The sequence below is a fragment of the Bufo gargarizans genome, chromosome 9 (assembly GCF_014858855.1).
Source record: "Bufo gargarizans isolate SCDJY-AF-19 chromosome 9, ASM1485885v1, whole genome shotgun sequence".
NCBI classification, from domain to species: domain Eukaryota; kingdom Metazoa; phylum Chordata; class Amphibia; order Anura; family Bufonidae; genus Bufo; species Bufo gargarizans.
Window position 1 is genome coordinate 20,725,480 of NC_058088.1, and position 17,057 is coordinate 20,742,536.

The window sequence follows — 17,057 nt, forward strand, 5'->3', positions numbered from 1 at the left end:
GGGGGGGGGGGGCGCCACAAGGTTAGCTCGCACAGGGCGCCTGAACACCTAAGGCCGGCCCTGCCTAAGGCCACCAGGATATTGTCATGCATTAAACGAGGCATGGACTCGCGGGGCAGGGATGTAATACTACCACTTTACAAAGCGCTGGTGCGGCCATCTGGAATATGCTGTTCAGTTCTGGGCACCAGTCCATAGAAAGGACGCACTGCAGCTGGAAAAAGTACAGAGGAGAGCGACTAAACTGATAAGGGGCATGGAGGGTCTTAGTTATGAAGAAAGATTAAAATAATTAAATGTATTTAGTCTTGAGAAGAGACGTCTAAGGGGGGACATGATTAACCTATACAAATATATAAATGGGCCACACAAAAAATACAGTGAAAAACTGTTCTATGTAAAATACCCTCAAAAGACAAGGGGGCACTGCCTCCGACTGGAGAAGGAAAAGTTCAGTCTCCAGAGGCATCGAAGCTTCTTTACTGTGAATCTGTGGAATAGACTCCTCAGGACGTGGTCACAGCAGGAACAGTGGACAGTTTTAAAAAGGGTTTAGATGAATTCTTGAAAGTAAATGACATTAATGATAACAATAATATTTATTTATATAGCGCCACCATATTCGCCAGCGCTTTACAAATTCATAGGGTTCATGTACAAAACAAAAGTAACTGGCTAATATACAACTGAAACACTAGGAGTCAGGGCCCTGCTCGCAAGAGCTTACAATCTATGAAAATGCTTATGAAAATGTGTAGAAATCTAAATCTCACTTCCTTCTGGGATTCACGTCCTCACCTATCCCTTGGTTGAACTTGATGGACTTATGTCTTTTTTCAACAGTTTTAACTATGTGACTATGTCTGGTTGTGGAGGACACTCAATGTCCACAGCCACAACCACTGATGTAAGATAAGAAGCTTCATCCTGAGAGCCTGGACTCGGCTGCCGTGACAGCGATCTTCCTTCCTGCTTCTTCCCCATATTCATTGCTATGTGGCTGGAAGCAGGAACATGATGTTGTGTGCACACCGACCCCTATTAGCAGCTGGGGTTTGTATAATAATCCAAACTGTAGCCAATAGTCAACAGAAAAATGATATAGTAATAACTTCATTCAAAGTCTAAGGGATTCCATGCCAGTCCAATAGTCTTTAAGACTCTTACAGACTCCTTCATCAGGTCGGAGTCTACACAACTCCAAAACGCATCACCAATAAAAGAGTTTCTGCAAAGATTCTGAGGAATCCTTTAGACTCTGAAGGAATGTAGTGCACCATAGTAGCATCTTCTCGATGAGTACTGTATACGTTTTATCAATGGGTTTTTTCTGGTTCTACATTGGGGACAGCAGCAGTTATCTGAAAACTTACCCAAAGCTGAGTTGTGCCAAAAGGGAGAATGCCATTCCTATTTTTTTGCCTCTATAAATTGTGTTTCACCTTATGGTGTGTTTGTGAGATCCTTTTATGTAGTCAAAATTAAACTAATTCCTGTCCTTGAAATTAATGGCTCCATCAAAGTTATCTGGACATGATAAACAGCATATCTATGTAAAACAGTATCCATAGATCATTTCTCAGATACTTTCACAAGGGCTCCTAATGTTGTTATGGTAAATAGCAGTAATCATGGGAGGTCTAGGAATGAAGTCACATGATGGCTTTTGGTCCAGGCTCCAGATAAAAGTCAAGGCACTGCAATTTGTTCAGTCTTCAACAGTCAAGGAGAGACTAAGGAGGTGAGAAATTCAGTCTGCAGGGAACAAGGCGAGGAAAATATTTGTGAATGATCAATGTTTATTTCCAGGTCAACAGTCCAACAGAAATCGCCCAAATCATATAAATGTGGTGAAAAATGCTGCTTTATATAATATATGTATATATATATATACACTAAACACAACGCATAATAAAATGTAACCTAAGTGAAAATGAATTTCTTTCTAAACACACATTGCCCCAGTTTACCTAATGGGTCTGAGCTTAGAATCGATCTTAGAATGGTGCAGTTTAGCGAAACTAGGGTTTCTACAATTTGTCACAACTCACTCGAAAAGAGGCAGTGGCTTAGTGGGAAGGACCATGGTTTTGTGGGAAAGGGACATGGGGATAAAGGTTGTATTAGACAGCCTGATTCCGACTGCGATTGTCGTGAAGGAAGTGTTCCTCCGCGGTAATCGCCTGTTCGCTAGCAGAGGAGATCGCTCTGCCCTTTACTGAATCATTGTTTGCCGGCAGCAGATTGTGATTAGACACAATGATCTGCCATCTGCAAACAATAACTTTTAAACCTTTTTAAAAGATTTGGAATCCCGATCTTCGGGTAATCGGCAGCAGTATTAGACTGGCATTACTACGAACACTCATAAGAGTGCAGAAAAGCTGCCCATCTAATACAGGCTTTGCGCCATTTAGCAAAAAAAGTCCATCATAATTCTGGTGTATAATTCTTTCTCAAGCTAAGCCAACAATAGTTGGTATAGTGTATGAAAAAGGTGTCTATTTCTGCACCAGATCTACCATCGAGCCTGAGCCCCCGTGATAAATCTGGTGCCGATCTAGACAGATAGTCTAAGGCCCCTTTCACACGAGCGAGTTTTCCGTGCGGGTGCAATGCGTGACGTGAACCCATTGCACCCGCACTGAATCCTGACCCACTAATTTTAATGGGTCTGTGTACATGAGCATTGTCTTTCACGCATCAGTTCTGCATTGTGTGAAAATCGCAGCATGTTCTATATTCTGCATTTTTCACGCAGCCCTGGTCCCATAGAAGTGAATGGGGCTGCGTGAAAAACGTGCGGGTGCAATGCGTTTTTCACTGATGGTTGCTAAGAGATTTTATTTGTAAACCTTGAGTTTTTTTATCACACGTGTGAAAAACGCATCAAAAAGCATTGCACCCGTGTGGAAAAAACTGAACAACTGAACGCAATCGCAGACAAAACTGACTGAACTTGCTTGCAAAATTGTGCGTCACGCTCGTGTGAAAGGGGCCTAAGTTTACTCCATCCAAAGCTTTAGTAAACTTTCCCCATTAATTTCTGCATTTCAAAAGGATCAATTACACAAGGCAATTGTTCATAAGAACGTTTGTTCCTGATCATTACCCAATGTACATATGTCCAGCAATCAAATGACAAATGATCGAAGGTTCTTTTGTTATTGAACTCATCGTTCATACGGACATGGGAATCACTGTCGGCAGCGCGTGGCATAAACAATAAAGCCGACAGTATTGGAACTAACAATTGTAAGAACGATCATTTGTCTGAACATACTGGATGATGGCTACATTGTAATGGAAGTAAAGGAGAACCAGTTGGCTCGTTTCGGGCAGATAAGATAAGTGCAGTAGTTCGGAGATGTTTGAGCTTAATTATAATCCTCTCCCCTCTTCTACTGCCTGGCTGCATGGACGGACTACATACAGGGTATGTTTGGAAACATATAATTCTGCGGAAGAGCTGTACTCACACAACAATAGATTTTTAATCAAGTCTATTTGATAAGCTGTTCGAAGGATAGGCCATCAACACCAAAATCCTGGACAAAGTGTACGGTTAAAACCATCACATGGAAACAAATGCAGGTTATGGACTGCAGTTACAGGAACAGAATACCTGTATTGTGCTAGTTCTTAGCCATCCAGAAGAAGAAGGCCCCCAAAAAGAGGAAAAGAATGCCGAAAAACACACCCATAATACACAGGAAATCCTCCAGCAGATCAGAAGGGACTGGATACTGAGGAACTGAAAGTTAGGAAGAATTGATAAATACTCAACATCTGTGTCTTCATATTTTTTACCATCTGTGTAGCAAGTTTATAAAAGAGGTTTGAAGTTCGAGAACTAGATATACTGAAACAGAGCTTATCACACTCCCATGGAAATGAACAAAGGCCAGGTCTGATCCTTAAAGGGGTTGTCTCATCTCGGCGTTCCCGGCCAGGAAACAGCAGAGTGCTCCGGCACTCAGTGTTTCAGTAGGTCCCATTGCGGTGCATGAGAACTATGGGAAGCTATGCCGTTTCTGAGTCATTCCTTTTAATTTCCCTGGGAGATAAGTACCACCGATGGTGTTTGATAGCCACTGTTTTCTTGTCTTAAAGGGTTTCTGTCATCAAAAAATGGGTATTAAGCTGGCTGACATTAGCGATGTGTTAATGTAAGCTGAACATAAGTGTATTAGTAACATCTCCCTGCGTGGAGCCGTTATTGATAAATAAGTACTTTTATAATATGCAAACGAGCCTCTAGGAGCAGGGGGGGGCGTTGCTCCTGCACCTAGAGACTCCGTTCTCTCACCTCTTGACACGCCCTGCTAAAGTTGATTGACAGGGCCATAATATATGGTGGATGGCACTCCTGGTTCCGTATAGGTTCCGGTGCTCAGTGGAAATGATCAATATAGATATAGGTAAAGACCACGGCACTCGTATTGGAATGATTAGAAAAAATTCATTTTTTTGTCCATCCCAAAATTAAATTGATTACACTGGCCAACGTTTCGGTCCACCAGGACCTTGTTCACGGCCTAAAGCACAAATACATACATAAGAGTTTGGTATAGACAAAATTCACGGGGCAGACAATAAATATGCAATAAAGCAAAATATCTGTAACGAATCAATGATAGAATATCTATAGTACGGTGTAATAACATTTATATCTAGGATGCAGAGGAGAACCGTAAAACAGATATATAGTTATATAACTAAGTAAGTTATAACTAAGTGTAATCAATTTAATTTTGGGATGGACAATAAAAAGAATTTTTTCTAATCATTTCAATACGAGTGCCGTGGTCTTCACCTATATCTAGATTGACAGGGCCATACATCGTTGGTCTCCTCCAGCCCTGTAAATCCCGCAACTGCGCCATCCCGTTTAGTATTCGGCGCAGGCGCAGTGAGTGAAGGACGCTCACTGCGCCTGCGCCGAATACGTCACAGTGCTCCCCAGAAGTGAAGACAGCCAGCAGCAGGCGAGCGTCCTTCACTCACTACGCCTTCGCCGAATACTAAACGGGACAGTGCAGGATTTACAGGGCTGGAGGAGACTAACGGTGCCTGGCCCTGTCAATCAACTTTAGCAGGGCGTGTCAAGAGGTGAGAGAACGGAGTCTCTAGGTGCAGGAGCAACTGCTCCTAGAGGCTCGTTTGCATATTATAAAAGTACTTATTTATCAATAACGGCGCCACGCAGGGAGATGTTACTAATACAGTTATGTTCAGCTGACATTAACACATCGCTAATGTCAGCCAGCTTAATACCCAGCACTGTCTGTACAGTGAGCCTGCAGTTAGGGCCCTACAGCCTTAGCTTCATAACGACACAGAGCAATATGTATTATCATATAGGGGTAGGCTAATACATTATACATGTGAAATAAAGCTAAAAACAGTGCCATGATGGGAATGTTATAAATAATGTAATAAAAAATGTAAAAAAAATAACAATCCCCCAAAATTATCTCTATTACTTAGTGTACACACTAATTCAAAAAATATACGTCAGGTTCCCACATGATCACAATAACCCGAGGAATTCATTATCAGATTATTTTGTGTGAAACGTGCACAGCATTAAAAAAAATTGCCAAAAATTACTTTTTTCTATATTTACGCAGCAAAAAAGTTACAGAAGTTACACTGTAGTTTATATTTGCCCACAAACAACTAGAAAAAATATAATAGCATTTCTCCCACATGATAAAAAAAATGATAAAGTTATGGCTGCTGTAATACAGGCAGGGGGGGGGAAAGGGCTGGTCATTAAAGGGGTTCCCCAGGAATTAAGATAATAAAATGACTGAAAATATTTAAAATATTACTTTATTATAAATATATTCCCAAATTCCTTTCATTAGTTATAATGGCTCATTTTGTCTAGGGAGCAATTAATAGGAGTAATAAAATGGCCACTGTCTTATTAATACACCAAAAACCTGTCCTAATCACACAGGACAAGTTACTTCTCAACACTGAGCTAAAGAGCTGCCTCGGCTTCCTCTCTGCTCTGCTTGTCAGGGATTATGATTTTGAATACAGCTGATAAGATCTTCAGCTGAATCTTTGCAGGAATGGAGTTCATGAGGTGACATGAAGTACAGAGAGGAGGTTGTATGCAGTCTCCATTACCACGGTCTGCCCTATCCATCCTCTGTACTTTTTGTCTCCTCGTGAGTTCCAGTCCTACAGATATTCAGCTGTATTCATCAATCATAATATTGTACCCGACAAGTAGGAGATGAGGATGAGGTAGCTCTTTAACTCAGTTTTCTGAAGTAACTTGTCCTCCTGCGTGAATAGGACAGGTTTTGTGAGTACAAATAGGACGGCGGACATTTTATTTCCCCTGATAATTGTCCCCTACATAAAACAAGTCATTATAACTAATGAAAGGTATTTGGGAATATATTTATAATAAAATAATATTTAAGTATTTTCATTTTCTTAATTCCCAGAGAACCCCTTTAAGGACTTTCAAGTCTGGTCATTAAGGGGTTAAATAGCTCAGATGCTCAGCTGACTTTAGCCACCAGCAATGATCGAACTTCCCCACCAATTGCTGGGCTGCACCTGAACTTGCAACTTGGAACAAAGCAAATCCAAGTGCAGCCCGGCAAGTGTCAATAAAGCACAACCGTTACCTGCAGCCGCTAACACAAGTGTAACTACAACCTAGAAATGACACAATCTTATAATTAGATCCTTATACAGTTAAAGGGGTTCTCCAGGATTTACATACTGATGGCCTATCCTCACAGAGCTAACTGGAGCTCTACAGAGTTCTGCAGCCTCCTCATAGCTTATCAAGCACAGTGCCATCCATTGGATAGTGGCTGTACGTGGTATTGCAGCTCTGGCTCATTCATGTGAATGCCATGTGAGGCCTTAGCACTCAGGGAGCGTCGCAGTTTCTTCATACAGCTAATCTGCAAGTGTGTCGAGACTCGGATCCCCACCGATGTGATATTGATTCCTTACCCTGAGGATAGGTGGTCAATATCAAAATCCTGGAGAACTCCTTTAAAGATGTCTACAAAAGTATAAAATAAGATGACACATTGTAAGGACTTAAATCACAAGCCCAATCCCTGCAGGACAGTTATCAGCAGTAAAGACAAATCTCTTTCTCGTTGATTCACATTGTATCCTGATTTTTACAGGTCTTTTTAGTGTCTGGTATAGTAAAGCTACACCACTTTTTGTTAATGTAGCATAACCTCTCTTCCCGTTGTAAGGGTTCTCCTGTCTTCTCTTTCATATCCCAATAGAGTATCAAATGCTTTCTGGATCACGGCTGATATGAATACTCTGCATTTCATGGCTTCATTGCAACTCAAAAGCTGTGAGGACAGGATGAGGACCTGAAGCCTAAAGGAAGGTGTCATATCTCTTTCCTAAAGTGAACAGAGCAGGTTCCCATTCAGGAGGGGACGCATACTATGGGGGCAGGTCTGCTTTCCTTTTAGGGGGTAAATTTACTAACACCATAAGGCCTCTTTCACACTACCATTTTTTTTTCCCGTTTTGTGGGCCGTTTTTTGCATTCTGTATACGGTCCGTTTTTGTGGGCCGTTTTTTGCATTCCGTATACCGAACCATTCATTTCAATGGTTCCGCAAAAAAAAATGAAATGTACTCTGTATGCATTCCGTTTCAGTATTTCCGTTTTTCTGTTCCGTTGAAAGATAGAACATGTCCTATTATTGCCCGCAAATCACGTTCCGTGGCTCCATTCAAGTCAATGTTACGCCCAGCCTAATTTTTTCTATGTAATTACTGTATACTGTATATACCATATGGAAAAACGGAACAGAAACACAATGGAAACAAAAAAAATGGAACAACGGATCCGTGAAAAACGGACCGCAAAACACTGAAATAGCCATACGGTAGCGTGAAAGAGGCCTAAACCAATCTAAGAATAAAGCCTGCTGGCTTAAGATGCGCATGCCTCTTCAGAGTGTCAATGTGTCCTTCTTCTGTAGATACAAGTCAGATCCAGACCTGCACAGTGATGTAGACTCCACATGATGCCATTCAGGACCAGACCATCTTTATTATGGTATAATATTTCTGTTTGTCTTCATGACCACATCTCACAAAGAAGAGCCATGAATTGAAGGTAGTTGGTCCAGGTCATTACTATCTGATTTGTTTTAGAATTAAAAATACACAATTACACCGATAAGGAGAAGGATCATAGAAAGGTCAGTACGAGCACCACATGCAGAAAGGGGTGCACCTAACTGTTCTACTGCTTGGGACAGAGGAGCCTTGGCATAAGATTTCAGGTGTAATTCCTGATAGGGAATTTAGATTGTAAGCTCCATTAGGGGCAGCAAGAGATGATCATCTGTAAAGCAATGCATTGTGTGTGAGCACTGTCTTCACAGTTGCCTAGGAGACCATAATAAGGCTGGATCTCATAGGCTTTGTGGAAGGCAACATCGGGCTGCCTTCTCAGCCATCGGGTCCCAATCACGCCCCCAGCGCGGGGACCCAATGGGGATGGGGAGGGAGCCTGAACACTCAGCAAGCCTCGTGTATGCCGCTCCAGCGCCCTCCCGATCATATTGACGTACTAGTATGTCATGAGTCTTCAAGGCACTGGCGGCCATGACGTACTACTACGTCATGGGTCGCCAAGGGGTTAATGTTCTGGTGCACAGACTGTGAGAAAATGTACCAAATTTATTATGAAGCATGCACATCTTACTCCAACCAGGGGCGGACTGGGAACTTATAGTGGCCCTGGAGAAAATACTAAAAGTGGCCCCGTAGTGTTGGCAGGGCTAACACAAGTAGGCAGGGCCAGCAATACCATATTATGGCACATTATACCACCCCAAAGGAGCCAAATACCACAGTCCATCACAAAATACACCCAGCAGCACAAAATACATCCCCAAAAATGTCCACTGGCCAGCCGTGAGGAGTTTTCAGGAGGCCCCCTGGGCACCGGCCCACCGGGTGTGTTCTCATACTCCTCCTATTATCCACACAGCATATGATAATTTTATGCCGTTCAGACAAGTCCCTGTACTATAATGCTCTTACACAGGGAAGCACGTTCTGGTGAAAGACCAGTTTTAAAGGGGTTGTGCACATTTGGCAAGGGAGGTTGACAAACATAGACCGACTTGCTTACCCGCTTCCTGATGTTGGCTTCTGGCTCCTTCGCTTTTTTGCGTCTGCTAGTCTGCTCTGGTCCCTGGATGTAAACGGTCATGTGGTGGCCACGCAAGGGTAGCAGGTCACTGCTGCAGCCAGCATTCGGTTCCAGCAGAGTCAAACCAGAAGTTTACATCCAGGAACCTGAGCAGACCAGCAGAGGCCGGAGTGCGCAGGAGTCAGGATTGGAAAGCAGGTAAGTATGCTTCCCTTTGCAGATCTGCCCAGAAGGGGGCATTTACACTCCGTGCCTGTATGACAGTGAAGTACTTACACCAGTACTCTGTAATAGTTCGGTTATCTCCTGACAATTGTACTTCACAAGAGTAGACTTCATTGTTCATGGGAGTGACATTGAGATAGGAGAACACCTGAAAGGACAGATCACTCATAGCAAAATATTTTGAGGAGATTAATGATCTTGTCAGAACATCCATGTTCTTCTTCCAAGTGATGGTCACAGCCGGGGGATAGACATCGTGAATGGAACAGATCAATGTGTTTTTTACACCCAGTTTCAGAGGATTTGCTGTAAAAACCGTCACATGTGCACCACCTAAAAGAAGAAGCACGGATAAGACATTGTACGTAGACAGTGACTGAAGCATTTTTAGAACTCTAGACAAATTATGTGACTTTAAGTCTAAGTATACTAGAATTACGTGGTACAGGAGAAAGTCCAGTGTGGATTTTGATGCATGGTGGCTTTAAGGGTAGAACTGGTGCCTCAGAGCTTTGGGGTCAAATCTGTTCAAGGTACAACATCTGCATGGAGTTTGGAGGGGGATGTGGACAGATAGGGTTAGAATATGCAGGGACAATACAATGAATGAGACAACAAAAAAATCTTTTTAGTCCCTAAATAACCCCTTCAAAAGGGTTCCTGTTGAACTTCAGGAGTTACTGTGGCTCTCTTAAACTATAAGATCCATGAGGATCCCTACAAACTGACCACAAAAAATCCATATTAATTTGCAAATAAGGAAGACCCATTTGATCTCTAACCTATAGCTTCAGGAGTAATATCTTTAAGTGCTTCAGTAAGCGCTTGTCTAAAACGATTACATAGCTTCACATGGGAGAATATCGTTGAGGGGTCAGGAAAAGCCTGGTCGCGCCACTTGTCAAAGTCTTTGATCCAATGAGAAACTGAGTTATCGCTAAAGTTGTAACTGAACATTTGATCTTCATCAAACATCTTGAGAAGCCCCGATGATGGCTCGTTGGGCTGACAAAACAACACCTGACTCAATAGATGACCATCATCTGAAAGAGACAATATAAAAGATGGAGGTGAAACCGATGGGGAGACTCAAATCATTGTACAAAGACATAGATTTCAAAGAATTTACAATATATATAAGTTTGATATATTTCACTAGCGGAAAAGAGATCCCGGAAAAAAGGTGCCTACATTTTTTTTGCTGAGATTTAATTTTTGGGATTGTTTTCCATGACTTAGCCAATAAAAACAATGTGCACTGATTCTGGTAGTGGTCTAACTGGCCTGCAAAGTCTACAATAATTTGCGCACCCTTGTACACTATTTTATAGTTTGGGTATAGAATAGTTACATAACCGAAACCATGATGCAGATAGAATAGAACCTAAAACATTTTGCCAAAAATGAGTACAAAGGAAATATACAGTATATGGACCTCTTTAAATGCAATCTTTCATCATTCAATAAACAGCATCTACTGTATACATTTGCTAATGACAGTACCACCTGATCTAATTAGCTGAGAGGCTACACATGGTCAGCAGATGCAGAATATATGTGGAACATGTTCTCCCTGAATTCATGTGAGGCCTTTTTGGCACAAAGAGAGGTATCGTATGGGACAGACATAGTATGGACATGGAACCTGAATGGTTTTGGGTTTGCTTGGCACAGAGAGAAGTATCATATAGAGTAAGTTATCTTCCATCGTCTCATCACCTTGCCGTGGTGGATGGGCTCAAATGATATTTGCTAAGTACTTCATATTCATTTTATTTAGTAAATATAGCATTAATTCATATATTCGATGTTTGCTGAGTGCTGTTGTATTGTGTTTGCTTCTACATAAGGTCATTGCCATGGCACTTGTATGCTAAAAGGAGAGGCAGCCATCACTATATGGTGCCTCTGAGCTAATCAGATTAGGAGGTGCCATGATTAGTAAACGGCTTGGACTTTTGAAAAGCAATCAAGAGTTCAAGAAACAGAACCCAATGCGGCACAGTTTAAAAGGGTTATGTCTGTAGAAAGATTAATTGATGGTCTATATGGCCCCACTGTCCTGATCGGGAAGTTAAAAGGAATTTTATGCCCTCCTTATAGAAACCGGTATGTTCTACCTTGTCGATAGGGATCGCTTGACAGGTCTCACAACGGCTCTACATGTAAAGCTGAACATACACCTTGGATAGCTTTTAGCTGAATGCTCAGGGGGTCAATTATGAAACAGAAATATGCTTAAATTAGCCATATTTCTGCCGCACATTTAGGCACAAACGTCCAATGCGCCACAATCTGCGACTTCTCGCCACTCATGCCAGGTCTAAAAAAGTTGGTGTGGTGTGGGTGGGAAAGGGGACGGGCCAGCAAGGCAGCTGTCTTACATTTAGAAGCGGCGGTAGATCTGCTGAAGTTATGTAGATGCCGGCACCTCTACATAACTTCGGCGGATCCACCGGCAGGTATAGGGCTTATTAAGAACAGTGTTACTAAAATGCCGGTCTTAATAAATGTGCTCCTCCGCTGTATTTAAAGGGTTTCTACCACTTTGATTTCACATAATTAGCTTTCAGACACTAGCGATCCGCTAGTGTCTGCTCTGCCAAACCATCCTGCTATAATAGCTTTTGGGGCAGCCGTTTACCTAAAAAAAGAACTTATATTGATATGCTAATGACCCTCTAGGTGCTATGGGGGCGTCATTAGCACCTAGAGGATCGGTCTACCTTCACAAGATGCCGCCGCCCAGCGCCTCCCTCCAGCCCGCCCATCTCCTCCGGAATGCATCAAATGGGCGACTTCACGCGCATGCGCCGTGCGCGGCTGTATTCGGCGCATGCGCAGTGAATGTCCGACCGCTTCCCTGCTCAGACATCTCCACTGCGCCTGCGCCGATGAAGCACTATGACGTCATTGGCGCAGGCGCAGTGGAGATGTCTGAGCAGGGAAGCGGTCGGACATTCACTGCGCATGCGCCGAATACAGCCGCGCACGGCGCATGCGCGTGAAGTCGTCCGTTTGATGCATTCCGGAGGAGATGGGCGGGCTGGAGAGAGGCGCTGGGCGGCTGCATCTTGTGAAGGTAGACCGATCCTCTAGGTGCTAATGACGCCCCCATAGCACCTAGAGGGTCATTAGCATATCAATATAAGTTCTTTTTTTAGGTAAACGGCTGCCCCAAAAGCTATTATAGCAGGATGGTTTGGCAGAGCAGACACTAGCGGATCGCTAGTGTCTGACACCTAATTATGTGAAATCAAAGTGGTAGAAACCCTTTAAAACTGTCTGATCACTGGGGAAAAGTGACAACAGGCTCAGAGTACCATATGTAAAAAAAAAAAAAGAGAACAGATACCTCATCCTTGCCAATCCCATTCTCTGCTTTCATGCCCCCTCAGCCAATCACTACCCGCAGTTGTGACCAGCCTCAGGCATTGTTCACATTTCCAGGTCCATTTGACAGCCATGGAACAAATCTGTGAAGATGTCCGTTTGGTCCGCGTGTCTGCTTTTAGCCCTCCGTGTGTCATCTGTATTCCATGGACACTGCTCAGCTGAAAATCAATTCCCAGAGAATCTCCTACCATAGGTCATTGCAAACCAGACCAAACACGGAGGCCAACCGTGTTGTGTCAGTGGTTTTTCATGGTCCTATAGACTTCACTGGGCGTGTTTGGTCCACAACACAGACCAAAGTAGTACATGTCCCCGTGATATTTTTTCACTGACCCATGACCAGTGAAAAACTACTGATGTGTAAAAAAAACACATTAAAATGAATGGAAACGTGTGCTGTCCATGAAAATGCAGATAGTACACGAAATGTGAACGAGTCAGTGATTGGCTGGACAGGCATTTCTTGTGTGTGAAGACAAGAAGCAGGAAGGGGAGACCAGCTGGGACCCAGGCAGGGGATGTTCTGCAGCTTTCCTGCCCTCTCTTAATATTGCGTAAAACTTTTGTAATTCCTATTGACAAAAATAAACTAATTGATCTGCATTAAATTAGGGCCACCCTATAGCTGCACATCAGGTGCAAAACTGTACTGTATATACATAGAATTACTATTTCATTATAGGTTCTATTTTTATAGGTTCTATTTCATTATAATTACAGCACAATATTATCATTAATAATTTGAAACATAAAACGAAACTTATATAATACTAGGAAATGTCCCGCTGCTTTCATTGTGTAACCACGGCACCAGTGTAATCATTCACATTGTCACATGGAAGGAGTATTGTCACTTACCGCAGTGACCCAGAGTGGCCAACAGGGGGAGGAGTAGCACCAATGTATGGAGACTGTCCAGGGATGAGCGGAGCCACGGCATGTTCATAAACTCTTCCAAGTAGGGAGTGAGGGCTGTGTATGGCTGCTCCGTCAGGGAGTTCCTTCTACAACCGGTGCAGCATTTATTGAGCAAACTCTACAGCCCGGCGCTAGTTGAGTGATGCATGGGGCCCAGTCATCCCTGTGCACAGCTTCTAGGCTCGCGAGCAGCTTATAATTATTATAAAGGTGATTTAATCCAGACCGGGATTCCTTTAGATCATGTTTTCTGTCTTTTCCGCAGTCAGGAAGCTACCAGTGTATGATTTGCTTGGTGTCTGTCACTTCTGCATTTTTCATACTAGCAGTATAGGACCAGCTGATATGGCCACAGGACTCGCTGCACTGTGTCCAATACGCCTATTATGCTTCATACTGACACCTCGCACCAATAAAAGAGTTCTGCTGAGTCTCCTCACTTGTTACTAGGTAGACTCTTTGCTTAGACTGCAATTACTGTTCATGAGTAGAAAGATGTTTGCATTTTTATTGACTTTTTAGTTTTTTATTATATATCTAAAGGAATGTTCCCTGGCTTACTGTTCCATTACTATAAAAAAAAAAATATATAAAGGAATAAATGTATAAGTATGAGAAATATGGTTATATAGGGCTAAAAGACCAAGTCTACTTAGCAGGTTCTAAGGATAAAAATTAGCTACAGACGAAAAAAGAAGCGAGGGGTGCCAACATGGCACTAGATGTATAATACACACACCTGAGATAGGGTGATGGATTCAAAGATGGAGGGTCCGACTCCAGCAGTAGGAAATGAGAAATGACAGCACTCCGCCAGAAGGTTCAGTCCCCACCAAAGGGTACCACAATAGAACAGATATGAACAACCAAAAAATATACTACAGGAGGCACCAACTCAAACCAAAGATGTAAACACCCAAAGAAACAATTACTCACTCTACCAGGGAGGTAGGTTAGCCAGATAAAGTGCTAGAGTCTTTCAAACCTTTCACTCCCTTGCCAACGTTGCGTGTAGATCTCAAATCACAGCTTGTCTAGAATGGAAGTTAGGACCTCACTTGCGATAATGTATTTATTCAAGAAGCTTTTGAATAAATACATTATCACCAGTGAGGTCCTACGGAGTGTCAGAGAACCCAGAAGAAACCCACGGAAACACAGGGGCAACATGAAAAGTCTGGCCCAGATTTACTATTTGTAAGGTTGGTGTAAGCTTAGAATAGCTGTCAACTTGCATCATATTTATCATAGGAGCTCAGACTGAATGATGCAGTGCAATAACAGACAGTTTACTCTGACTCTATACTAAATATTGGTTGGCTTATTTTGAGTTAGACTTTTAGGCTGTGAACTCTCTGGGGGCTCATTTTTGCAGGAAGATCTATAGTTTTTATTGATACCATTTTGGAGTGTCTGACTTTTTGATGAAGAAATGGCGAATCGGCCATTTTGATACTTTTTTCCGTTACACCATTCACCGTATTGGAAAAATATTATTATATTTTAATAGTAGGAGCATTTTCGGACGAGGCAATGACCATATATATTTTTTTATTATTTATGTTATTTTTTATTATTATTTATGTTATTTTTTTTATTCTAAGGAAAAGGGGTGATTTAAATTTTTATATTTAATTTTTTTTTAACTTTTATTAATGTTTTTGTAGCAACTCTGGGAGTCTACAGTGTCCACTACTTTGTTTTTAATAAATTATTTCTATACTCCTATAGGGTGTATAGTATTACATGAATTCCTGATTTCTTATGTTGGCCTGCTGTTGACCTGCTGGCCAACATAGAAATTGCAGCTCTAATACGCTGGGTCTCTTCAGAGAGACCCAGCCTATTAGAATTTATTACTGACATCCCTGAACACCGCATTGGGATGCCGGTATTAACCCGGAGGTTCGCCTTCCATGTTTTTTACCCTTTAGATGCCGTGATCACACTTGATCATCGAAAGGCTGTAATGACCGCAATTGGCAATATTGCCAGTCGTGAACATTAGCAGCGGGCTATGGACCCGCTGCAGACCAGCTGGCTATGGTCCCGCTGCAGATCGCTCCACCTGGTAGCGAACGGGTTAGGTATTCTGTAAACCTTTTTTTCTATTCTGCCGTCAAACAGTACCACTTTGTTTTTATAAGCCATAAAACCCCTTCACTCAATTCGAATGACAATTATGGTAATGATAGAAAACTGGGTTTCTATCACGATCGGCGTGACTATCACATACGTGACACAGAGGGAGGGAAAGAGGAAGGCCCTGCCCAAGTGAGAGGGAAGGTGGTGACCCCTGACTCACCTTGCGGCTGACACCTGGCTGCCCTGACGTCCCTAGACGGGTTCCTCACCCGTACGCCGATCACGTGCCTTAAACCCTGGCTTTCCCTAAGATGAGCCCTAGATAGTGAACAGGGCGGTGGGAACACTAGTCCGCACCACTAGCTCTAAAGGAAAACACCAAGGGGAGGACAGACAATACAGACTAAACATATAATCCCAGGTGGGCGACAACAGGGAAGCACTCTGGAACAACAACCAGGATTCACAGCTCCAGTGGGTCAGTATAGATGTCCAGGCAGGAAGCTCTATAACTGGCAACTAGAGAAGTGTGAGAGGAGAATATAAGGAGGTTGGGAGTGGCAGACAAGAAACAGCTGAGGAGGAGAAGCTACGGATCGCTGAGTGAGACAAAAAGGATTGCAAGGCAAACACAGAAAACAATCACTAAGAAACAACGTGATCTTTAGACAAAGAGCGCGCAGCCACCCGCTGCGACTTCCTGACCCCGGGTATAACGGAGTCAGACGTGGCTCTTGACACCCTCGTGACAGTACCCCCCCTTTCACGAGGGGCCTCCGGACACTCAGGACCAGGTCTCTCAGGATGAGAGGCATGGAAAGCCTGAATTAACCTGTTGGCGTTTACCTCTGACGCTGGAACCCACATTCTTTCCTCGGGACCGTAACCCCTCCAATGCACCAGATACTGAAGAGAGCGGCGGACCCGACGAGAATCAACAATTCTGGATATTTGAAACTCCAGATTACCATCCACAATAACAGGAGGAGGTGGCAGCGGTGATGGTTCTAGAGGTGGAACATACTTCTTGAGTAACGACTTATGGAAGACGTTATGGATCTTAAAAGTCTGAGGTAGCTCCAGGCGAAAAGCCACAGGGTTAATGACGGCTACTATTTTATAAGGACCAATGAACATAGGACCCAGTTTCCAAGAGGGAACCTTCAACTTAATATTCCTAGTAGACAACCACACATAGTCATTCACTCCTAGGTCCGGACCTGGCGACCGTTTCTTATCGGCCATGCAT

The 17,057-nt window shown here is 42.9% G+C and overlaps 1 protein-coding gene across 2 annotated transcripts; it reads right to left on the bottom strand.

The window, feature by feature from the left end:
* Positions 1-718: 718 nt before the first annotated feature.
* LOC122919611 (class II histocompatibility antigen, M alpha chain-like) lies at positions 719-14,078 on the bottom strand. Of its 2 annotated transcripts, XM_044268729.1 has the most exons (5): positions 13,664-14,078; positions 10,192-10,452; positions 9,461-9,742; positions 3,626-3,754; positions 719-1,755 (listed from the first exon to the last, which is right to left on the bottom strand). In XM_044268729.1, the coding sequence occupies exons 1-4, from the start codon at positions 13,749-13,751 to the stop codon at positions 3,636-3,638; spliced, it is 750 nt and encodes a 249-aa protein (XP_044124664.1). In that variant the 5' UTR covers positions 13,752-14,078; the 3' UTR covers positions 719-1,755; positions 3,626-3,635. The 2 variants fall into 2 exon arrangements, with proteins under 2 accessions (XP_044124664.1, XP_044124665.1); XM_044268730.1 differs by lacking the exon at positions 3,626-3,754.
* Between the last annotated feature and the right edge of the window lie 2,979 nt (positions 14,079-17,057).

Excerpts from the sequence above, each read along its gene's own strand:
- LOC122919611 (XM_044268729.1), bottom strand. The coding sequence starts at position 13,751 with ATGAACATGCCGTGGCTCCGCTCATCCCTGGACAGTCTCCATACATTG. Across the intron at positions 10,453-13,663 it reads GGCCACTCTGGGTCACTGCG|ATGATGGTCATCTATTGAGT; the intron begins GTAAGTGACAAT and ends TGTCTCTTTCAG. Across the intron at positions 3,755-9,460 it reads AACTATTACAGAGTACTGGT|TTCCTCAGTATCCAGTCCCT; the intron begins GTAAGTACTTCA and ends CCTAACTTTCAG.